Source organism: Saccostrea echinata, unplaced genomic scaffold, assembly GCF_033153115.1.
Source record: "Saccostrea echinata isolate AGI-Se365-2 ecotype Australia unplaced genomic scaffold, CSIRO_AGI_Sech_v1 ptg000030l, whole genome shotgun sequence".
Lineage (NCBI taxonomy): Eukaryota > Metazoa > Mollusca > Bivalvia > Ostreida > Ostreidae > Saccostrea > Saccostrea echinata.
Window position 1 is genome coordinate 4383861 of NW_026889779.1, and position 26408 is coordinate 4410268.

At 34.0% G+C, this 26408-nt stretch overlaps 1 protein-coding gene across 1 annotated transcript; it reads left to right on the forward strand.

Moving 5' to 3' along the window:
• The first annotated feature begins 1228 nt into the window (after nucleotides 1-1228).
• Nucleotides 1229-25389, forward strand: LOC133196130 (uncharacterized). The gene is made up of 12 exons (XM_061332064.1): nucleotides 1229-1232; nucleotides 4184-4202; nucleotides 5205-5653; nucleotides 6886-7007; nucleotides 7232-7382; nucleotides 9153-9199; nucleotides 12787-12892; nucleotides 13241-13393; nucleotides 20462-20632; nucleotides 21297-21383; nucleotides 21791-21886; nucleotides 22960-25389. Exons 1-12 carry the CDS (start codon nucleotides 1229-1231, stop codon nucleotides 25179-25181), a joined length of 3627 nt encoding a protein of 1208 aa, XP_061188048.1. The 3' UTR covers nucleotides 25182-25389.
• Nucleotides 25390-26408: the final 1019 nt, after the last annotated feature.

Below are 26408 nucleotides of genomic sequence, written 5' to 3' on the forward strand. Positions count from 1 at the left end.
CCAAAAAAATTAATTGATAGTTTCTCATGCACTGCCGCATTGATCAATTTTATTGACATATTGAAAACGGAAATGACTCAATTTTCCAAGTTGAAAAAGAAAATTGAGTTATTTCCCTTTACATCCATGCTGAAAAATAGATGTTTTTATCAGATAAACAATATATTTCTTGTTAATACTTATTTTTTTGCATTAACTTTTAAACAAATGTTTGAAATAACATTATTTAAAGTTGAGTATATATTATAATTAATTTAAGAGAACAAAAAAGTAAGAATCAGTTGATATCATCATTTTGTTTAACAGTACCACTCATAAAAAAAAGAGTCGCCCTCTTGGTGCAGTGATTAGAGCGTTTGCTCTAGAGTCGCGGAGTAAGGAGTTGATCCTTATGTCGCGGGTTCGAATTCCACTGTGGGACATGGAGACTAGTCCTTCAGATGAGACCGTATAAACCGATGTCACATGTACAGTAGGTGCTGGCACAAAAAAGATCCCTCACTGCTCAATGGCCCTGAGTGCCAAGCATAGGTCAAAATTTGCAGATTTCCACCAGCAAGTGGTGGCGTCTCCATGTGAATGAAAAATTTTCAAGAGGGGTGTGAAACAACAAACAAACAAATACATGTAAAAAAGAGATAACACCTGCTAAAAAAAAAAGAACCTGCCTGCTGCATTGAATTTTGAAATTTTTGGCCTGAGAAACTATTAATTAATTTTGGGCCTCACCTTCTTATTTCTTGATAATATGCTTTTAACCTTATCATATAAACATATATTAGTGATGTAGATAAGAAGAAGTGGTTGAATTAGCAAGAAAGCAGGTGCATGCACATGTGCTTTTCTCTGATTGGCTGAAACAAAAAATCTCAATAAGTTTTTTGTTTTTTGATGAAATGCTTTGAGATTTAAAACATAGTCATACATAAGGAAGTTCTATATTATGATATATATGAGATATCGTGAAAACGTGTGCATGCACGTGTGCTGCAATTTGATTGGCTTAAACTTTAAATGGCTGCATGTAACTTTCTTAGTTTTCATTAAAACAGGATGAAATTTAGAATATAGATAGGTATAATGGTTTCTACATTGTACTAATGATTCTGATTGGCTAATACTTATACGGCTGCATCCCTCATAGTTTTCAATTAAAATGTTTGAGATTCCTTACATAGGTATTTATTGTGAATCTCTTTATGAGGAAGACATGATATTTCTAGAAAACATGGGTATGTGCGTGCTCTGAAATATGATTGGCTAATACTCGAAGATCTTTACCAGTGTTGTTTTTCGAGTAAATACTACTGAAAATAAAGTGTAGATTTATTACACAAAAAATAGCCTAATTTAATGAATCTGGTAGGGAATGGGGCCCATAAGGGAGTGAGAGAGCGTTTGGGGAACATTTGTAATGGTTCCCATTATAATTAGCACTAGTTAAACACAAGATTAAAAAAATTCCATTATTATTCACATGAAAAATTCTTTCTCCATATTTTGGCCCTTAGTACCCTATCCCAAAAGGGATATGACATAACCTTACTTGAATCAACTCATTCTGGGGATACTTTTAATATGATTATAAATAACAAGGCCTTGTTGTTCTGCCGAAGAGGTAAACATGCACTTAAGATGAAAATTTCCCTTGAATTCAGCCTTACTTTAACCTCAGGATCTATTATTTAGAAAAAAAAATGAATCCACACAACTTTGGAATGGCACCATATGAATGCTTTTCAGATTGGCCTTGATTTTTAGCTCACCTCAACGAAGTTGGGGGAGCTTATGTAATACCCTCATCCCAGGTTAAAGTTTATGGAGCAGATTTCTTTTCAAGTACTTCTATGCCCTTTATTAATAAGAGATGCATGGAGGATGCTTCTAGTATGTTTCATTGTACCAGTCAAGGTTTCAGATGCTGCAATTTCAGCTGAAGAATGACCAGGTTGATGTTTTTGGAGCAGGTTAAAGTTTTTGGAGCAGGTCTCATTTCCAAGTAACTATAAGCCCTATATTGATCAAACTTGCATGGATGATACATCTAAGGATGCACACTACTGGACTTGCTTCGGAAGCTGGATCTAACCTACATTTTCCAGATGAGTGACCAGGTTAAAGTTTTTGGAGAAGGTCTCATTTCCAACTATAAGCCCTGTATTGACCAAACTTGCATGGATGATACATCTGAGGATGCACACTGCTGGACTTATGTAGGATGCTGGATCTGACCTACATTTTCTGGATGAGTGACGAGGTTAAAGTAATCTATAGGGCTATCTGAACCAAACTTGCATGGATGATGCATCATGGGATGAACACTCTCAAACTTGCTTCAGATGCTGGATATGACATAAATTTTCTGGATGAGTGACTAGTTTAAAGGTTTTAGGTAAGTCCATTCCCAAGTAACTGCAAGCTCTGTAATCTCTGATTAACTATGTTTTTTAAATAATGTTTAGAAAACTCATTCTTTCTGAAGAAGCACAGAGTCAGCCTTTGCAAAATATTCAGTTATGTTTGTTTGTTTGTTTGTATGTTGTTTAACGTCCCTCTCGAGAATTTTTCACTCATATGGAGACGCCTATTCAGTTATGAATTTTACTTTTATTTAATTTTACTTTTATTTAATCAAGATTAAAGTTCAATGGTACCAGTATCAAAGCAATTAGTTTGAAAAAAAAATCTAATCTGGCATCTGTGCAATCTTTTCATTGTGAATTCCAACCTTTATTTTGTTTCCAACTTTACTGTTTTGCGATTGTGAAAAACTTTTCCGTATTTTAAACTTTGATACGGTTGCGGTTTTATTTTTAGTAAACGATTGCGACTTCCAACTTCACAAGATGGACACAACATTTTGTAAATCTACTTTGAGACATTATTTACTAGATGATATTATAAGTTTTTTGTACATCGACGGATATTTAATGGAACTTATTTTGTAAGAAATCAATGAAATAAATAATTAATTAATTCTTTGTTTATTTTTTTTTCGGGAAAATAATTTTAAAAAATACGAAAATGGCACAGATTTCCTTTAAAATTGACGTTAATTTTACTGATTTGGGGGCATTTTTCGTAAACTTGAGCCTTAGATAGGACGATTCGTTAAATAGGACGACCCCAGCAGTTCTGAGAAAAAAAGTATCGTCTTGTCTTCCAAAACTTACGGTAATAAGAGGCTTCAGACCTGCACACCTGAGTCATCTTGGCCATACAGTATTTTAAGAAAAAGATTTTCATTTCCCCATTGTTGCCTCACCCTTGATTCAGGGAAAATACTTCATCAAGCTTGAATCTACACTTTTTTTGAGACTTGAGCTTGAAAAAGCTGTAAATTGGTATTTTCCAAATATTTTCTTATGTAAAATTCTGACGTACTTTTGTGATCTACTTAAACTCAAGGTTTCACAATATGAACAAGTATGAATCAGCTTTACTTGAAGATGCTTTCATATTAGTTTGATTTACTGTGTGTCATCATTTCTTCAAAATTATCTTAAATTTTTTCCCCCTAAAGAATAAGATTTGCTGAACCACATTTCATTCAATTTTGGTATATAGCATTCATAGTTCAAATAAACAAAAACTGAATTTCATGGTTCCAGCAGGCAAAATGTAAGTGTAACTGAGCAATATTAGCACCCCCCCCCCCCCCCCCCCCCAAAAAAAAAAAATCTGGGTCCTGTAATTAGGCTCCTTAATGGTCTGTACTGTAGGTTACTATATAAATGTCAGAAATTTATTTGCATAATTTTGTGAGAAGCACCACTCGTAAAATAAAATTACCAGCTTTTGTTTTAATATTGCTGAAATACATGTAAAACTCTTGATGAACAATCCACTCTTGATTTCATGTTCTCACCATTTGATGTCTTTGAGTCCTTTGATACTTGAATAAAAAAAGGATCAGAATTATAAAATTATATGAAAATATTCTTGATACTCATGATCAGGTAATCATCAAGACCTATACATGTTACTGTTCATGCATATTTGCAATGCTGCAAGCATTCATTTTCCTGTATGCATTAATTGACAAGATGTTTATGTACTGTACATGTACTACAAAATATGTGAATAAAATTTTCTTGTACATCCTATTGCATGAAGGAGCTTATCAATATGTGTACATTTTTGATAATTTTTGTTTTTAATGTGTTTATTGTTTGAAATTTAGAGGGTCAGGGCTGGGGAAGGTAGGATTAGCATGGTTGTGGTTACTTTCTCTGAATAAAGCATTATTTTCAGTATTGATTTTACTGCAATTTTTTTTTCTGAATTTTGTAAGCAAGAGCAAATGTCTAAGTTTAAGAGAATAAGAAACACTGCTTTCTTTGATTGAATTTTTATTGCTTGATTATTCTAATACTAGACATATAGTAACTATTATTTACTGTAACTCACTACAGTGAGTCACAAGGGAGCAAACAGGAACAGTGAGTTAAGACAGTGAAGGCAGAATGATAGATAAATACGGTTAAGCTTGTCAAATCCAGACACCACTAGTTGCAAAGAAGTTTGTTGCAATAGACAACATTCCAGATTAGACAACATTAAGAATTGAATTTACTGAAAGAGTCTAAGAGTTTTCATCAAAATAGTCCCCCCCAAAAAATCACAACACACTAGCTGTACTGTAAACAGTGTTAGGCCATTCCAATTTTTTTCTTTGTTTAGCGTTTTAACAGTTTAAACGAACTGAGTGCAAATGCTTTAGGTAAACTATTAACTATCAAAAATATTGGCATAATGAAATAGAAAGTTTTAAATATTAAATTTTGTAACATAATCCAGATTTGATTGAATTGACTATATAATGGTCCTCATTATTAAATTCTGGTAAGACAATTCATTGAATTGCTGGAATAATTTCCAGACCAGTGTTAAGTTATCTCTCTTACCAGAGAAAAATTAAATTTAGAAAGAAACAAGTTCCATTATGTGTGCCCATAGTTACCAGCTTTTCTCAAAGTCTTGTTTTTAAATTTTTTAATCATTAAGACACTCAATAAGTCTTGAGATTTTGACAACCTACAAATTTATTAAAAAAAAGGATTTGAGATAAACAAGTTACTAATAGGCACACATAGGAACATATTATTTGTGCTAAAGTTTGTACCTTACTAAACATCTTGAATTGCTTTTACAGGATGTAGGAAAGGCTGGACCGCTGTTCCTAACTGTTGGATGTAACGTAGAAAGACTTCAGAGATTGATAGAGAACAAAACATGACCAATCAGCAAAACAACCCAGGCCTTTTAGAGAAAATCAGTGGTTTAAGTAAGGAGAAGATTATAAATACAATAAAACAAAGGGAAAAAAGTCACATTGAAGTCCTGAAAGAATGCAGCTTGGTTGGGAAAAACAATGTGAAGGAAATTACAGACTCTGTGCTGAGTATTGGATGGGGAACAGAGGACCAGAAGAAAGTCAATACTGAGTTTTTTTCCGTGTGCCATTTTGTATTGGATATAGACAATCCATGGGTAGATGACCTTTTTGCACTTATAAGTGGTAGTGATGTGGAAGAGAATTGGAAGAATTTAACCAAAAATAGAGAAGTTAAACCATCAAAATATTATAAAGGGAAACCATATGAAATCTTCTCATGTAACTGTAGAGAGCCAGCATGTGCAACATGTAGAGGTAATTATTACTACAAGGTACAGAAATCTTTTAAGTTAGTTATTTTTATAATACCTCTACTGATTTTTTCCTTACATAACATTAGTTCGTTAGATGTGACTTATTCCCTAGAAATCGTTATGAGTGGACTAATCCTGTGCGTTAGTCAAGTGAGCTAATCCCTGCTTCGAAAGCTAATTCCCAGTTATCCGTAATCCTCTAGATTTTACTTTTACATTGGTATGATACGTGAAAGGACTAATCCCCGTGTGTTAGTTCAGTAAGCTAATCCCTGCTTTGAAATCACGCTCTCTGAATCCTCTAAATTTTACGTTTGTATCGGTGTAATAAAACAGTTAAAAGTATATCATGGCAGAGTTAGCAAGATTCCAGCTTCGCCTCGCGAAATAGTCCTGGCCTTGGGGAACTGGAATCTTGCTAACTCCCTCAATGTTATACTTTAACTGTATACTGTATAATGTTTAATAGTCACATCAGCAGGTCCATATTAATTGGTAGAGGTTGTGATAACAAATCCTTTAGACATATTCTAGTCAATTATTCAAAACAGAAATTCCATAACAAGAGATTGAGGTGTTTCTGTAACATTACATAGTCTATCAAAAATTATGGTAAATACCTTTTTTTCATTTGCATGTAATTTCTGGGGATTATAGCTTAAATCTACACTAACTGAGGATGCTTCTATATTTCTTTGACCAATTATAGCTTTAGAAGATTTATAAAGAATTTTTTCCTATATATTTCTATATAAAAGTTTGATTGTCTGTTGTGGCCTGTCCTACCCTTGGGGTCATGATTTGAACAAAACTGAATAGGTCTACACTACCTGAGGATTCTTGTATATTAATATGACTAATCATAGGTATGCTGACCTTGAGAAGAATTTTTTAAAAATATTTCCTTTATATTCCTTTGTGTGAATTTGATCCTCTTGGCCCTGCCTAACCCCCAGGGGTCATGATTTGAGCAAATTTTAATTTACTCAAGCTACTCAGTTTCTGAGGATGTTTCCATATAAATATGGTTAATCATGGCTTTGTTGTTCTTTAGAGGATTTTTAAATATTTTTCCTATAAAGTCCTTTGCAAAAATTTGGTTGCTTATTGTGGGCCCAGTACCCTACCCCTGGGGGTCATGATTAAAACAAACTTAAATCTACACAAACTGAGGAAGCTTGCACATAGATATGACCAATCATGGCTTTGCTGTTCTTGTTTTTATATTTTTAGACAGAGATTCTCAACAGAAGAAACTAAGGAACCAGATAAGTGGTTATTTTCCATATAAAAGAGAACAACAACAACCAAAACTGGACACACTCCAAGAATGCATACACCAGCTACAGATGCATGTAATGCAGCATGTTTTCTTTCTAATAAATAATCTAGAATACTGCAGATTTAAGTCATTTAAATCTGAAAATATATAGTCCATTTACTAAATTTTTGATATACATGTAACAATTATGTCAATGTATTGAATAATAATACTTGTAATTATGAACTTTTTGGAAACACGTTTATTTATCATGTTTATGTTGAAGTTTGGATTAACTTTATTGATATTAATTTGTAGTGCAACCATTGTTGGGAAAATGGGGAAGAATTCGGAGGGTTCTGCAAGGGAAAAGATTGGGAAGTTCCCTATGTTTTTGGAACAGAGAAAATGAAAGAAATTCTCCTTAGACATTTAAATGACTTTCCACATCCGGTTTCAGAAAGTAAAGGTAAATGTTGATGAACTTTTTTGAGAAAATTAACTGACAGAGACATTTTTTCATCAAAGAACTTTAAAATACTGCAGTTTATTATCATGGTGTATGTTTAACAGGAAACTGTTGCAACAAACTGCAACATTTTTGTTTCATAACTTGTACTTTGAGCTTGAAATCACAGCAAAGATATTATGTACAATTCTTGTATTTAGATTTAAAATGATGAAATTCAATGCACCAGATGCTATGAATATATTTAGTGGAAAAAAATTAAAAATATTACTGACACTCAAATAATAAGTGCCTGCATGAAAATACAGGAGCCCTAGAAGAATCATATTGTATATCTGTACGTCCTTCCGACATCACTTTTGTTGTGACCTGATAACGAAATGTTTTCAAATTTTGTACATATGTAATTTACAATAATATCAGGACACCTATAGATTTTTGGGTCAAATTACTTGTCTGTCTATCTGTACATTTGTTTGAATGTATATCCATGACACTTTTGTTGTGATGCCAAAACTCAAATAAGGGGGGGGGGGGGGGGGGGCAAACTTAAATTTACACCACCAGGATGCTTCCATATTAATATTACTAACCATGGCTTTGCTGTTCTAGAGCAGAAGAATTCTAAAGATTTTTTTCTTTGTATTCCTGTGTAAAACTTTGATCGCTCATTGTGGCCCCAACCTACCCACCCTAAATTTGAACAAATTTGAATCTACCGGGTGCACTACCTGAGGATGCTTCTATAATTATATGACTAATCATGGCTTTGCTGCTCTTGAGCAGAAGATTTTTTCAAGATGATTCCTATATATTCTTATGTAAAACTTTGACCCTCTGTTGTGCCCCCAACTCCAGTGGGGGGGGGGGGGGGGGGGGTTATAATTTGATTACACCATTATATTCCTATGTAAAAAGTTGACCCACTGTTGTGGCCCTGTCATACCCCCCAGGAGTCATGATTTGAACAAATCTGAATCTACACTAACTGAGGATACTTCTATATTAATATGACTATATAATAATGGATTTGCTATTGTTGAGAAGAATTTTTTTTTAGATATTTCCTATACATGTATATTCCTATGTAAAACTTTTGCCCCCTGTAGTGTCTGCACCCAACCATCAGGGGTCATGCTTTGAACAAACTTGAATATACACCACTTGAGGATACTTCTGTATTAATATGACTATAATAATGGCTTAGCTGTTCTTGAGAAGAAAATTTTTAAAGATATTTCCTATATATTCTTATGGTAAACTTTGACCCCTGTTGTGGTCCTGCCCTACCCCCAGGGGTCATGATTGGAACAAACTTGAATCTATAGTACCTGAGGATACTTCTATAATAATATGATTGATCATAGCTTTGCTGTTTGACCTATATTTCAGGTTCCAATGACATTGGAGATGGACAACATTTTTGCATTTTTTTTCAACATACATATATAACATGTATAACAAATCTGATAGAAACTGGACTTGTTAGAGTTTGTCCATGTGTGCTATGTTTCTGTTGCTCTGAAAAGGGTTTGATTTAGTAGGGCCCTGCATGAAATTGCCAGAGTTCTATTGGAATTGTATTGCCCATCTGTATGAATGTAAAAGAAGGGATTTAATAGATTAAAGGGTCATATCACTTTGCATTTATGTATGTATGAATGTATATCTTCTAAGTACAGTTGTCACTTTCCTCTTACAGCCCTTACTGAGGCCTTTTCTGTGTCAGCTAGTTTTCAGTTTATTTTTTCCTTGTGTGTTTTGTTTCAGAATGTTTTGATACTACTGTAGAACAGGCAAGAGAAAAATTAGTTGAGGTATGTGTATTATATTTTACTCAGTTCAGAATTAAATTCCTCTGCTTATAATCATGTGTAATAATTAGATATTCTAATTTCTAGGATTATTCACATACTGAAAAGAGGAGAAACTATAAATTTTCTGTTATTTTACATGTATGTGCAAGGATTGTTTGAAAAGTTAACGGACAGTGTCGATCTAAGAAAATTAAGATCAGTTCATTTTCATATGTAAAAATAGTTTTTAGTGAAGTTTCATTCCATATGATTAAATGGAATTTGTCATTTAATTTTAAAATTAACATTTTTTGTTATCTCAGAGCAAATTTAACAGCATTGTAACATCAAAATTAATGTCATGGGTTACTCAAAAATACTCTCTCTTTACATTTCACACACAGTCTGGTGCCATACCATTTTTAATAAAAATTTTCTATACTGCATGGCATTCAGTAGCATAAGTTCGTTTGTCAGTAATTAAACCCCCAGCAAATGAAGTTTGGGGAGGTACATAGGAATCACCTTATCCGTCTGTCCATCTGTCTGTCTGTCTGTGCAAATTTGTCCAGTCCATATCTTTCTTACAGAGGAACATTAGAATCTACTACTACACACAAAGATTGTTCATGACTATCATAGATTCCTATGGATAAACTTGGTGAGTTCCCATTTTACACAAAGATTGCTTATGACCTGAGGGTGTGTCATGACCTTGACCCAAGGTCATTTTGGCAGTTCAAGGTCACTGAAAGAAAAAGTTCATAATTCGTGTCTGGTCCATATCTTCTTATGAATAAACTTGGTGAGTTCCCATTTTACACAAAAATTGTTCATGACCTGAGGATGTGTCATGACTTTGACCCAAGGTCATTTGAGCAAGTTCAAAGTCACTGAAAAAAAAGTTCATAAATGTGTCCGGTCCATATCTTTCTTATGGACAAACATTAGAATCTTTTATTATACCTCTACTGATTTTTTCCCTATATAACACTAGATCGTTAGATGTGACTAATTCCCTAGAAATTGTTATGAATGGACTAATCCCCGTGCGTTAGTCAAGTGAGCTAATCCCTGCTTCGAAAGCTAATTCCCGGTTATCCGTACTCCTCTGGATTTTACTTTTACATTGGTATGGTATGTGAATGGACTAATCCCCGTGTGTTAGTTCATTGAGCTAATCTCTGCTTTGAAATCACGTTATATGAATCCTCTAAATTTTACGTTTGTATCGGTATAATAAAACAGTTAAAAGTATATCATTGAGGGAGTTAGCAAGATTCCAGTTCCCCAAGGCCAGACTATTTCCTGAGGCTACACACAAAGATTGTTCATGACCTGAGGGTGTGTCATGACCTTGACCCAAGATCATTTGGGCAAGTTCAAGGTCACTGAAAGAAAAAGTTCATAATTTGTGTCCGGTCCATATCTTTCTTATAGATAAACTTGGTGAGTTTCCATTTTACACAAAGATTGCTTATGACCTGAGGGTGTGTCTTGACCTTGACCCAAGGTTATTTGTGCAAGTTGAAGGTCACTGACAGAAAAAGTTAATAACTCATGTCAAGCTTTATCTTTCTTGGTTTGAACATATTTTATTGTAGTTTCTCATTACAAAGGGATTGGGCTCAAGTTCTAAAAACTTATTACACCCTCTCCCTAATCTTTCTTATGGAGAATAATGCTGGGATGTTGGGAGTTTCCACTTCACACAAAGATTACTTATGAACTCAGGGTGTGTCATGATCTTGACCTATAGTCACTGTAGAAAAAATGGATAAATAATGCATCCATACTTTCCAATAGAGGAATGCTTGAAAAATTGTTATTTATTTTTTCAAATGAATGTAATAAAAAATTGTTATTTTAAGTATTTATGTTTTATTAGGCTGCACCATGGTTTCATTCATTAAAAAATATACTGAGCAATTACCAGTAAATTTTCACTCTAAATGTTTAAACAAATTGTGAACACCTCTTAGATCCATCAAATACTAGTTTTAGTGACTTGGCACCTTCTCTGAAAAACCCTGCAGGGGGTATTTGTCCATTTTGGACAGTTCTAGTTTCATTTATTTTTACCATGTAACTCTATTTTTACAAGAGCCACAACTGTTCCATGACATTATTCACTCTTTTGACAAGATTTTTACTGATATCCCATTACCTCACAGATCATACATGATCTGAATTTATTCAGAGTCCCTACAAATTAAAGGGGCTTGGACACAGATTTGAAATTAATATTTTCTCAAATTTTCTGTATTTTATCATGACTTATATGTTAAATTACTAGAGCATTTCACACAGAAATATAATAAAAGCACATTCAGAAACTTCTTTTATCTAGAAATTATTAAAACTACAAATTTTGGGACGTACTTGTTTGGTTGACACAAATCCTTGTTCTTCATGAAGTAAACTTTATCCATAATACTTAAGAAAAGTAGGAATTTTGTTATGTATTAATGAAAAATATATGAAAACTATAATCTAGAAAATTCAAAGTAGAAATCTGAGAAAACAGAGCCAGCCCATCAGTATTGTCAGTCCATGCTCAGTGATGTGTGCAGAGTTAAACAAATTGAACACACCTGGTAAACAATAACAGAGGTAGTCTGTTTACAAAAACATATGTTTGATGTGATGTTAAGAAGAATGTCATTGTCATTGAATTCTAAGAATATTCATGTAAGTTCAATTCATTTAACAGGTTTTTTTTTTTTGAAAAATGAAAGAAATTTAAAACACAAACAGTCCAACTGTGTCTAGGCCCCTTTAAAACTGCCTGTCATTTTACACACAAATGCACAACTAACTTTTGACATATTTCCTGCTTCCTCCAGCTTTTTTAGATTTTATTCTTGAGTTTTTCTGAGTGCAACACAAATCTCTATTGCTATTCCCTGAATTTTTTTAAATGTCAACTACTTATCTTCTGAAATTGATTTCTTTTCAAGGAAGCAAATTATTAACTCACAATTTGGCATATGAAATAATGTAATAATTCTTACCATGAATGTCTAGAATTTTTTTGTTTTTTTTTGCACCAGTTTACAGAGATATAACCACACTATCAAGTGCATTGTTTGTAAATTACTAAATGTTGATGTAATCCATAATCCAATTTTAGCAGTTTTAAATATTGAATAAATTTGAAATATATCATGATCTATTTGAAAATTTAAATTCAGTCATTTGAATTTCTTGTTGAAATATGTCTACAAAATTAGGATTTGATATGATATTAAATAAAAAATAGTTATGACAGAAGTTCTTAAACTTTTCAAACAGCCCTTACTTAGCAGAAAATTGTTATTCCCCTTAATTTATTATTAGTTTATTGAGTATCAAATAATATAAGAGTACAAAAAAGTAAGATTCATTGATTTGACATCATCATTTGTTGACAAGGAAAAGAGAGATATAATGCTTAAAAAAGGGAGAAAAAAACCTGCATGCTGCATTTAATTTTGAATTTTTTTGCTTGAGAAATAATTGGTAAGTATGATTATTAATTTTGAAGAAAGGATAAAAGTATTTACATTGCTTACTACAATAAAAAATTTGAAAAAGAAATGATAAAATTACAATTTAACACATTTTAGTTGGGATTTGAATTTCGCTGTATCAAAGTATCAGGGAACCCAGTGCAAGTTGACGGGGAAACAGGAATGAAAGATAAAGAAAAAGAGATTCTGATGGAGATGGAGGGTAAACAAATGACATTTTCCCCCATAATGTTTTAGTGTAAATAATCTCAAACAAATATGTTAAGTTAAAAATCATCTGACTTAAAAAAAAATTATAAAAAAAACTCCATTAATGGAGAAAGTTGTAGCAATTGTGGCAGTATTGTTAAAACATATATATTACATCATATGACCATTGTTTAGTGAAGATCAAAGTTTAGAAACATCAGTGTATTTGTTCCAAATTATTAAACAGTACATTTTTCAACAGATGATAAAATGTACAGATTGCGCTGGTGACACAGATTTAAAAAAACATGTTTTGGGTCTCAAATTTGTTTTCAAATTCATGTTTTATTTGCATTTACAGAGTTGGTTAACAAGCCCCTGAATAAGTCAGACATTATGAGGACATTGACCAAACATTCTGTTGGAATTTTACTTTGGCAGAACCATTGCCAGGCCACTGTCACATGTATAGGAAAAGACCTTGTATTAGCACCAGCACACATATTTCAACAGGGTATAAAATTCAAACATGATATTTTTAGCTCAATTGAGCCGAAGGCTCAAGTGAGCTTTTCTGATCAAAATTTGTCCGTTGTCTATCGCCGTTGTCGTTGGCGTCATTGTCGTTGTAAACTTTTCACATATTCATCTTCTTCTCCAGAACTACTGGGCCAATTTCAACCAAACTTGGCACAGAGTATTCTTGGGTGAAGGGGATTCAAATTTGTTCAAATGAAGGGTCACGCCCTCCTCCAAGGGGAGATAATTATGAAATAGTGAAAAATTAATGGCATCATTGAAAAATCTTCTCAAGAACCTATGGGCCAGGAAAGATGAAACTCATGTAGAATCATTGTCAGGTACTGTAGATTCAAGTTTGTCCAAATCATGACCCCTGGGAGTAGGGTGGGGCCACAATGGACGATCAAAGTTTAACATAGGAATATATAGTACAAATCTTTAAAAATCTTCTTCTCAAGAACAGCAAAGCATTGATTGGTCATATTTTATGAAAGCATCCTCAGGTGGTGTAGAATCAAGTTTGTTCAAATCATGACCCCCGGGGGTAGGGTGGGGCCACATTGGACGATCAAAGTTTAACATAGGAGTATATAGGAAAAAATCTTTAAAATTATTCTTCTCAAGACTTGCAAAGCCATGATTGGTCATTTTTATGTGAAAGCATCTGTAGGTGGTGTAGAATCAAGTTTGTTCAAATCACGACCCCCGGGGGTAGGGTGGGGCCACAATGGACGATCAAAGTTTAACATAGGAGTATATAGGAAAAAATCTTTAAAATTATTCTTCTCAAGAATACCATATCTTCCATATCTTTGAGAGTGCATTAGTCTAGATTAGGTGAAGATGAGCTTCTTCTGTACTTCATGGTGTGCCGTCAGTTTCCAAAGTGTCTCCCTGTTAACAGTATTAAATGCCTTTTCATAGTCTAAAAAGTTGATATAGAGAGAATTCCTCTCTTAGACTATTGCCTGTTCTACTATGATTTGCAAGATAGCAATCTGATCAGCACATAACCTATTCCTACAGAAGCCTGCCTGCTGGTTCTGGAGCTTCATATCAACTGCCTCCCTAAAATGAACCTTGTCTGGTACTGACATGTGTATGAGTCCATGGTAGTTGCTACATTCCCTGAGGTCTCCTTTCTTAGCACTAACATTTGGTTATAAATGTATTAACATTTGAACATTTCCACCTTCTTCTCTGGAACTGCTAAACCAATTCAACTGATTTTGACACATACCATTTGTGGGTGAAGAGAAACAAAATTTGTGAATTTCATAGTTCCTGCCCCCCTTAGGCCTGAGAATTGGGGCTAAAACAAACAAAATTACACTATCTTTAAAAATCTTTTCTGCTCCTAGGCATCAAGCAGTCAAATTGTTGGATGATTGTAATAAGCATTGAGCCCTCTACCAGAATTGTAAAATTAGTGGTCCCAGGGTTCTGCAGTTATGGCAGAGCTTTGTTGATCATACAGTGAAAATGCATAAATTCTCTAAAAATCTTCTTCTCTCCCCTTGTATATTAAGCAGATAAACTAGGTGCATTTTAGTATGAGGATGCCTTTTCCAAAATTGTGAAATTTGTGACCCTGGGGGCTGGGGTTCTGGTGTTAGGGTGGGGCTCTATTGATTATATATTGAAAATGCATTAATTCCTTGAAAATCTTCTTCTCTGCTCCTGGATTTTAAGCTTCTTCCAAAATTGTGAATTTCATGGCCCCTTAGTCAAGGGTTCTGGTGTCAGGACAGGGCTCTATTGATTATATTGTGAAAATGCATTGATCTTTGAAAATCTTCTTACATGCTCCTGGGTATTAAGCAGATAAACTAAATGCATAGTTATGGTAAGAAAGGATGCATCTTCCAGAATTGTGAAATATGTGGCCACAGGGTTAAGGGTTCTGGTGTGTGTATGTATGTGTTGTGGGGGGGGGGGGTTTAAAATGCATTACAGGTGGCTCTCGATGGCTCGAACTCCGATCTCTCGAAGTGAACCTCCGGTCCCGTTTTTTTTCCTCTACATAAGTAAACAAATTTACTTCCGATCTCTCGAAGTTCTCTATTTCTTGAACCAAGACCTGGGTCCCGTTACACACATTTCATTGTTTTTTACTCTCTATCTCTCGAAGTTCTGATTGCACCTGTGTACACGCCAATCAAGTGTAAAATTAAAGCAGCTTGGACTTACCTGGATAACAGTGAACGCCTGGGACTGGCATGGAGGTGTTAATTGGGTGTTTACATAGATGACACTTTACCTGTAAGGATCTGAGTGTTGATATAATTAATTCTTTATTGGTTATAATTGCTAAATTATAAACGAATTGTTTCGCAACATATTTTGACTTGACAGCGAGACGATCATTTTTAGAAAATAATTTAAGAGACGTCAATAATTTTCCATAGATTATGAAGCTTTATTAGAGTCTAATTAATCCCAGTATGACAAACATTGCACAAGAATTCATTACCGATTTAATACGAGAATTCTAGTGAAGGACCCGATCAAGCCCGGGGCCATGGGGTAGCCACACCGACGATTGCTATTCAGGTTTCATGTAATCATGAAATGAGAACAAATAAATAGTGATGCTTAAAGAGATCGTTTTATTTATTCAAAATACGATCATTGCTGTTGAAATCAAGTGAATTACCTGTAAAATACGAATGAAAACGTGCTATGATATTATCAACATTTCCGGTTTTATAATAGTAGAACAATGATGATCAGAACTGAAAATTCCGGATTTTATTCACTTTCTATCTCTCGAACCCTTCGATCTCTCGAACTTTTCTTGCGGTCCCTTGAACTTCGAGAGATTGAGAGTCACCTGTATTTCTTTGAAAATAAAATCTCCTTCTCTGCTGCTGGGTATAAAGCAAACAAATTACATGTATGATTACGATGACCAAGGGTGCTTCTTCCAAAACTGTGAATTTCATGGCCCCGTAGTCAGTGGTTTTAATGTGAGGGCAGGGCTTTATTGATTACTTAGAGAAAATTCATTAATTCTTTGAAATCTTCTTCTCTTACTCCTGGGTATTTGGCAGAAAAACTAAGTACATAGTAATGATGAGCAAGTGTGTCTTTTCCAAAATTTTGAATTTTATGACTCCTGTTTCAGGAGTTCTGGAGTTAGGGTGGAGTTGTGCTGAATCTATAGTGAAAATGCATTATTTCTGTGAAAATCTTCTCTGCTTCTAGACTTCTAGGATGCAGAGTACAAATTTATAATAAGCAAGGGTATTTTTTTTGGAAATTCTGGACCACTTGGTCAAGTGTTCTGGTTCTGGGAAGGGTCTATTAATTTGTATTTTATTATGAGATTTATTAGAGTGTATTTCATTGAGAGAAGATATCCCCCTTTGTTATTCACCTTCGATAATTAATCACTGTTAATAATTGAAATTGAAAGGTCAATTGAATAAAATAGTTATACAGAATTTTTTACAATATATAGTACAAAGAGTCCTTCATAGTTTTATTGGTCAGGTGACTCGTAAATAATAGCTAAATTTAAATGTGACAAAAATACCGTATCTTTGTACATTGATTGTTTTTCAAAGACCAAGAGAGGCTAATGTTAGAGGAAATGAAACAGTTTTACTAATAGTGCTTAGGTATTACTGCTTTGTTTAGTTTACATGGTCCTATTTCTCCTGCTTTTGGGGAACATAGCTTTATCTTTCAGTTTATCTTGATAGTTTTGTCCTTCAGTTTATCCTGTTTTATTTTATACTTCTGTGGATCCTTTACAGTGTTGTGTTTTACTCGGGTGACAGTTAAGGCCCCCTGGGCCTCTTGTTTGTTTTCTCACCTCCAGCTTTTGCAGGGTTGCACTGGATATCAACTTCCTTTAAGCAAGCTGTTGTAGTGGCTGAAGCTTATTTGACAGGCTGAGCTGGAAGGAAGTCTGTTATATCTTTGTTCTTAAGCAGGCTCACATTGAAGCGTGTGTGAGAATTTGTGATGGAGTACTTCTTCAGTCTAAGTCTTGCTGACATCACCAAAGGATGATGATGAGATCCAACATGAGCACCTCTCATCACACACACATCATATCAAGGTCTCCTGAACTGATGATGCAGAGTTGGTCCACGTGGCCCTGATTCCATAACCACTATGTAGCCAGTGATGTTTGTCAGGTCCAGTCTTAGAAATTAAATCACAATGATGAGCCTCTGGCCATGCTATCCATGTGGTGTGCACCTTCTTCTGTATGTCCAAAATAAAACAGCTATATAGATTACATGGTTTTTCTGGGTCAGAGAAGGGTACTGAATCTCAGTTTCCTTTCAGCTTTCACTGTCTGCAGTAAGATAACCACTTTGTTTGTAACCAAGCATTCACTATTTATGTATCTATCTTCTTAACAAAAAAAAAAAAAAAATTAATTTTCCATTTCTACTAAAAGTTTATATTCAAAACTGTTTCCTTATTGAGCATTGTTTCCTTATAAACTCTTTATACATGTTGACTAAATGAAACTTTGACAACAGAGTTATATAAATAAATGATTAAGGTTTCTTATACATGTAATAATTTAATTCTGGTTATAACGCGGTATTTGATCAGATAAAATATTTACTTTATAATGTATAGATTGGGTTGCCTAAGTCACATTGACTTGCATCAAAAATGTTTTGAACCGCCTGATGTTACATTTAAATTTTGTACAGTTTGCAATCATTTTTTTTTATTAAGGGCAATCATCTTTTGTTTTAATACACTAAATGAATGAAAATTTAATTAGAAGGAATGAATTTAATAGCTACCAAATTTATACAATATAAACTGGGTTTGAACAGTTCATGCTTTTTAGGTCACCTGAGTCACTCAGGTGACCTATTGCTATCCGTTTTTGTCTGTCGTTGTGCTACGTGCATCGTGCGACATGCGTTGTGCGTCGTCTGTCGTGTGTTAACTTTTGAACATTTTCAACTTCTTCTCTAGAACTACTTAACCAGTTTCAACCAAATTTGGCATATAGCATCTATGGGTGAAGGGGTACAAAAAATGTGAATTTCATGGTCCCTGCCCCCCTGGGGCCTAAGGGGTGGGGCTAAAACCACAAAAATTAATGCAATCTTTAAAAATCTTCTTCTTTACTCCTGGACATCAAGCAGTCAGACTGATGGCATAATTGTAATAAGCATTGAGCCCTCTACCAAAATTGTGAAATTCATGGCCCAGGGGTCAGGGGTTCTGGTGCTAGGGCAGCTAGGGCTATCTAGATCATATAGTGAAAGTGCATTATTTCTTTGAAAATCTTTTTCTCTGCTCCTGGGTATTATATAAACAAACTTAATGCATGGTTATGATGCATAAGGATGCCTTTTACAAAATTGTGAAATTCATGGCCCCTAGGTCAAGGATTCTGGTGTTAGGGCGGGACTCTATTGATTACATAGTGAAAATGCATTAATTTTTTGAAAATCTTCTTCACTTCTCCTGGGTATTTTTTAAACAAACTAAGTGCATGGTTATGATAAGCAATGATGCCTTTTCCAGAATTGTGAATTTCATGGCCCCTAGGTTAGGGGTTCTGGTGTTATGAGAGGGCTATATTTATTAATATAGTAAAAATGCATTACTTCTTCGAAAATCTTCCTCTCTACTCCTGGGTATGATTTAAACAAACTAAGTGCATGGTTATGATAAGCAATGATGCCTTTTCCAAAATTGTGAATTTCGTGGCCCCGGTTAGGGGTTCTGGTGTTATGGTGGGGCTATATTGATTAATATAGTAAAAATGCATTACTTCTTTGAAAATCTTCCTCTCTACTCCTGGGTATGATTTAAACAAACTAAGTGCATGGTTATGATAAGCAATGATGCCTTATCCAAAATTGTGAAATTCATGGCCCCATGGTTGGAGCAGGGGAGGGGGGGGGGGGAGTGGGGGAGGGCTCTATTGATTATATAGTGAAAAAGCATAATTTCGATGAAAATATTCTTTTCTGCTCCAGGTTATAAAGCAAAGAAAATAAGTGTATAGTTATGATGAACAAGAGTGCTTCTACCAGAATTGTGAGTTTCTATGAGGCTTTATTGATAATATAGTGAAAATGTGTTAATTCTCTTAAAATCTTTAACTAAGTGCAGAGTTATGATGATGAGGGTACCTCTACCAAATCTGTGAATTTCATGACCCTGGGACATGGGTTTTAGTGTTAGGGTAGGGCTCTGTTGAATCTGTAGAGAAAATGTATCATTTCTTTGCAGTTTTCTCTGTTCTTTGGCATGTCAAAGGCAAACAGAATAAAAGTTTAAAGGTTTTAAAAAGCAGGGATATTTTTACCAGATTTTTGAACATCAGGACCATTTGGTCAAGTGTTCTGGTCCTGGCCAGGGCTCTATTAATTTGCATTCTACTGAGAGAAGTTATTCCCCTTTGCCATTCGCTTTTGATAATTAATCACTGTAAATAATGTATTTGAAAGTTAAAAGAATAAGAGAATTATGCAAAAAAAAAAAATTATTGTATAATACAAAAAGTACTTTCATAGTTTTAATGATCAGGTAGACTTGTAAATAATAATAAATAAAAATGAGACAAAATTAACTTATCTCATTAAATGTTCTTCAAAGACCCAGGGAAGCCAATGTGAGAGGTCACAATATGGGGTTAAAAGTAGTACAGAAGAACTAACAGTTTGTTAAATAGTCTGCATGGTGATAGTGATAAATGGGGGATAGTTTAGAATTTAATTTATGAGTTGTTACTGAATACTTGACTAATTATTTTGTTGATCCTGATCATCCTATTCTATTGCCTTTGGGTAACAAAGCTTCATCTATCAGTTTATTTTATACTCTATGGATCCTCTAAATTGTTGTATTATACTCAGGTGACATTATATTAGACATTATGTAAAAAGATGAGTCTGAGCAAACCTGCTTTCAATATTTCCCTATAAAAATAAGGTTTCCCCATCAAAGTTTTATTTTGGGGGCAGATATTGGCCATTAACAATTTTAATAATGTTTCCTAGCAAAGGGGTGTGATGGAAATTATCATGCATGCTATACTTAAATGTATGTAACCTCATTGTAGATAAGTCGGAGATATGGGATCACCTGCTCTTGATGTATTGTGAAAAAGTATTAGAAGATGAGGATGCAAGGACAAACACTTTCTGTAATCTTAGGGAAAAAGGACACACCTGCATCAAAGAAAATTTGGATACAATGGATGAATCATTTAAGAAATTTATAGGAGAATTTGGTATGTCTGTGTCATACTTAGCTGCAGACCTGTAGCTCACTGGTCTGAAAATAATTGAGAACAACCAGAGAGCTACAGTGCCAGCCATTGTAAAAAGTGTAATATATTTAAAGTGCCCTGTTTCTTGATTTATTTCTCCGTGTATTTAAACTGTCATCTCAAAATATTCTAAATGTGTGTTCCTAACATATTCTTTTGCTACTTCTGCAACAAAATATTGCCAAAAACCATTGTTCATTGCCCTCCTGAGCTGAAATTAAGATCATCAAAAATTTTGCTTTTTTATACTGCAATTTTGGTTGGCAGGTGATTTGGTGCAATGAGCTTAGTGCTTGACTTGTACGTACAGTAGTGTTGTGGACTTCTAAGCAACAGTGCCTTTTATTATCAGATTTCTGATATGTAAGCACTAAGAATTAGGTGTTTGGATCATTCTGTGGTAGCATTTTAATTTATGGGGATAAATTCATGAAAACTGTAGCATTGTAATGAAAAGATTCTTATGGTAGGTTTGTTCATGTTTAAAACTCTATTTGGAAGATGAAAGAGCAGCTCAGAACCATAGACCTGCTAGTTCAGGTTATCTATTGCAGTTTTCCTGTAGTAATCAGTCTTTCTGTTTATCATTCTCATTACTTGTATAGCACATGGTTATTTCTTTCAGAAAAGACCAAACAGAAAAATCAGAGCGAGGATGCATTTAAAGAATTTAAAGCAAAAAGTGAGGCTGCAATCAGAGTAATGCAAGTTGGTAAGTTATTTGCAGTATTGGTGGAAAGAAGGATTTCTAGCTCACCTGTACCAATGCTCAAATGAGCTTTTCTGATTTAAAAGTGAGTGCATTTTGTTGTCTGTCAATTTTCACAGTTTTCAGCTTCTTCTCCAGAACTCCATACAATTCTTCAGTTGTTTATAAATGATGATTGTATTATCCTTTCACTTTGAAAAGGAATTGCTTCCTAACATTGTACAATTACTAAAAAATTTAAATAGAAATCTAACCTTATATGTAGGAAAGTGACACATACCTTATACAAGAATATGAACCAAACATTCATGAATTTAAATTGCAAAACTTTTTATCATTGATGCCTTTGGTTCACATAAGGATAGCAAACAGTATTCTGTTGTTCACTATTTAATTTATTTTCTTTTCAGAAATTGAAAGACTGTGTAAAATAAAGGAAGAGCAGTTGGTGACCTTGAAGCCAGAAGAGATGAAAATACATATAGGATACACAGAAGATGTACATGGTGATTGTACACACTATTTCATTTTTCCCTGAACATTAGAAATTATATAACATTGGGTATTGTTATACCTTTAAAAATTTTTCCTTGATAAATCTATACTAATAAAAATGTCTAACATTTCCAATGTCTTTCTGAGCAGTCAAAAAAAATCGATCTTGGAATGCTGTGTAGATTCAAGTTTGTTCAAATCATAACCCTGAGGGATAGGATAGGGCCACTATGGGTGATCAAAGTTTTACACAAATATATTGAACTAAAATCTTTAAAATATCTTCCTCTCAAGAACAGGAAAGCAATGATCAGTCATATTTCTATGGAATACATGCATACTTCAATATATTAAACTCAATAACTACCTGCATGATTTTGATAAAGTAAGGCTAATTTATACTTTACAATCAAAGAATAATGTTTCAATACATTGTAGGATCAGTGCAACAATTTTTGCTTAGATAATACATATGTATAATTGTATTTAAAAAGAATTCATTAGTTTTTATTACCAAATTAGGAAAGTAATTTTCAAAATTCCACATCTTGTTCCCCATAATCTGGAATTTCAGGGCATGTACCATCAAATCCATGGAGAGATGCATTATCTGTCAGGAAACTAGATGTTGACAAGCAATGGCATTTAGTCCAGTCAATCTAAACATAAAATGGCAAAACCCAGTGGTAATTTATTTTCATAATTTTATATATGACTTTTTTTTTGCCCCCAAAATGTGGGTTTTTCATAAACTTTTATTATAGATTAAGACCTATGTCATTTTTGTTGCAATTTGTCCTGGGTTTTGCCATTTTATGTCCAGACTGACTGGACTAAATTATAACTTGATTTTCCAAAAGAAATGAAAAATTCAATTTGTATTACTGGGAATAAGCCTGACAGAAATATTGGAACACTTACACTTTCTAGATATAAATGGTGTGGAAAAGGGGAGGTGTTATCTAGGACCAGTCGAACAGTAATAAAGAAATTTCCTTACCATAATTTTTATATTTATTAAAATTGAAATAATTGTTGAGGCTTTTTCAAATTACAGTAAAGTTGTGTTTTGGTTATATTTCAGATCATTTCAGGGAAAACTGCTGCAAATACTTTGTAAATGAAGTGATTTTGATAAATCATAAGCTTGACTTTTCTTTGCTAAAAGTCAAAGAATCACAAAGTTTCAAAGGTAGCAAGGAACTATCTGCCAAGCAAAACCTAGTTCCTATGGTCCTTAGTTCAAAAGATTCCAATATGCACCATGTTTATGTAGCCTCACATCCATTTAATAGGACTTTGTCAATTGAAAACTTTGTAAAACTTCTTTGTGATGATGAGAAACGTTCTTTTGTTGAAAATTTTCATATTCGTGCAATAACACAAGCTATTGCAGAAGACAAAGATACAATCCTGAGACACACATCCAAATCCTTTCTGGAAAAAGTTCCAAACAAAATTTATTTGCACAAGTATGAAACAGATGGCAAAACAAAACAATTAATAAAAAGAAGCTACAGTGAAGGGGGAATTCCTGGAAGTCATTCTAATGAGATGGAAGCAGATAGGCCAACACACAAGAAATTACTGGTCTCAGTAGAGAGCTTGAAGGATGGCAGGTGGCATTCTTACAGTTTGAGAGATTTCTGGCACTGTGATATACCCAAAAGGAAAAATTTGCAGATCCCGATTCCAGCAGCAAAAGATGGAACTAACAATCCATACAGAATCATTATAACATCAAGACAGGAACAGGTGAGCTTTGCTTGTGAGATAGAAGAAAATGGTGGAGATGATAAACAAGGCATTTTGAGAATCCAAAAGTTAGACTATGCCATTGTTGTAGAGGAAAACCCTACAAATTCTGTATTTTTATCTTTGGTATCAGATGAGTCAAATATGAAAAAAATAAAATGTGCAATTAAAGATGAAAAACTTGTGATAAATGATGGGAGTCCGGAGGCTGATAAAAAGGGTACAATTGCTTGGAAGACAATTAACAGTCTAGAATTCAAGACAGATTTGCCAGCACATGTATTAAGAGTGGGTGAATCTTGTCATTTACCTGAAATTTCATTGACTTTACGAAACAAAAATTTGCATTATAGTATTAAGGAAAAAAATGCTCAGCCAAGATGTATCTTGTGTCTGGAAGAAACAATTTTCAAACTAGAACTTGAAGTCAAAAAAGAGAATAATGTTAATGAAGATGAAGTCAAAAAAGAGAAAGATACAGACAGAAATGGGAAAGCAGTTAATGAAGATAAAGTCAATCACAGAGTTGTGAAAATTGAAGTAGATGAGAAGGAGATTCCACTCAATATAGACACTTCACAGAGTAATACAAGACAAAGAAGATATACCCAAAGACAGAGAAAAGAATGCATTCACTTTAAAAATATAAAAGATGGCATAATAGGAATTATTTTAATGAAAATAAAATCCAAAAAGGGACATCATGGGGACAAAAATTTTAGTGTGATTTCAGAATGCGACACCTCAAAAGAAAGTAAATCTAAGAAGAAATGTCAGGAGGACAGATATTGCAGTGTAAAAATAAAATTGGATTCCACAAGTGAAAGTTTTAAATACAAGTACAAAGCAGACTGGCTTAAATCAAGAAAATTGACCTTGACAGAAGGAGACACAGGAGAGTCCTACCTAGTTTGGCCAACTGATTCGCTGTCTTCCAATTTTGAACTCCGGTTTCAGAAAAAGGGAAAGCCCTGTATAACCCTTTCACTCATCCTCTATTCTGACAGTCATAGAGTTGTAGAGTTTGATCCAGATGGGAGAAAAAGTCATGGATGTTTACTTCGCCAGGTGAGTGCACCTGGGAATCCCAGAGAATCTACACATCGAAATCCACCAGAAATAGCAAGATTGGAGAAAATTTCACCTTTTGATGAAAAACAGAGATTTGTGAAAAATCTGTTTACATCATTCAGTAATGCAGAACAGAAGAAACTCATCATAAATGAAGATATTTTAACTGAAGGAAGAAAGAAGTACATTGGAAGCGATGATAAATTTGAACATCTCAAGTTGATTGACATGGAGTATGGTGCCTCTGGTGGAGCATGTTGTTTCCTTGATGACCAAGGTCAGGTCACCCTACATGGCATGTTCCTTGGAGCATGTCCACCCTTTTATTATAATAATGAGGACTTGAAGCATTTCTTCAACAAGACTGGTACCTGCTTCAACAAAATCTTACCATCAAAGAAAATAAAAGACATACTAGAAAAGCAACAAAAATCAGGGGCCTTGAATCAAAGTGAAGACAATACTCAAGTGAATGAATGATAGGTGCCTTATACATGTAACCAGTATATTACAATTCCTAATTCTGCAATGACTGTTTTGTATAATCATGTATGAACCATGCTATATTTCTTGTAATGCCTTTTTAGATTTATTTATGATAACAATTATATTTTTGTGCACTTTTGAAAAAGAATATATATTTTTATTACATATGAAAAACTGTATAACTACCGGTAGTTAATTTGACAGGTATACATGTAAAGGATGATTCTCTTTAAGGCCGTTTTGCAGCCTAAATGACTTCATTTTTTGAAGTAATATTTTTTCCTTTAAAAACTGCATGAAACAGAAGGTTAATGTTCCAATTTAATGATAAAAATTTATTGGTAAATGATACTAATTGTATTAATAGTATTTATTGTGATATACGGTCACAAAGTAATGTACTATCGGTCTGTATAAGCATTAGGGTAATAGGAAAACTCAAGAGGGTGGGTGTGTTAGACAACTCCTACACATGTCATAGCCATCTTTAACCAACGCCAAAATTTGCATGTACACTTCTTATTAGTGACTACAAAATTATGAACTTGGATAAAGGTGGTTATGACATGTAAATACAAGAGGCCCATGGGCCACATCGCTCACCTGAGCACAATGGCTAGGAAAAAGCACAAATCACTTCAGTATTGCAAAGTTTAAATTGGGGGGGGGGGGGGGGCTTGGATTTTGAACTACCTGAGGATGCTTCCATATCAATATAACACATATCAATATAACAAATGGCTTTGCTGTTCTTAAGCAGAAGATTTTTAAATATTTTTTTCCTATATATTCCCTTGTTAAAAATTTGATTCCCCATTGTGGACCCTCCCTACCACAAAATTGAATCTACACTATGTAACGAAGGTTTCACATAAGTTTCAACTTTTACAGCCCAGTGGTTCTTGAGAAGAAGATTTTTAAAAGATACCACCAAATTTTCACTAATACTTGATTATCTCCCCTTGAAAGAGGGTGTGGCCCTTCATTTGAACAAACTTGAATCCCCTTTACCCAAGGATGCTTTGTGGCAAGTTTGGTTGAAATTGGCCCAGTGGTTCTGGAGAAGAAGTCGAACATGTGAGAAGTTTACAGATGGACGGACAGACAGACAGACGGACAAAATGTGATCAGAAAAGCTCACTTGAGCCTTCGGCTCAGGTGAGCTAAAAAACTTTTCGTTTCATTTTTACAATATTTGCAGTTTCATTTTTACAATATTTG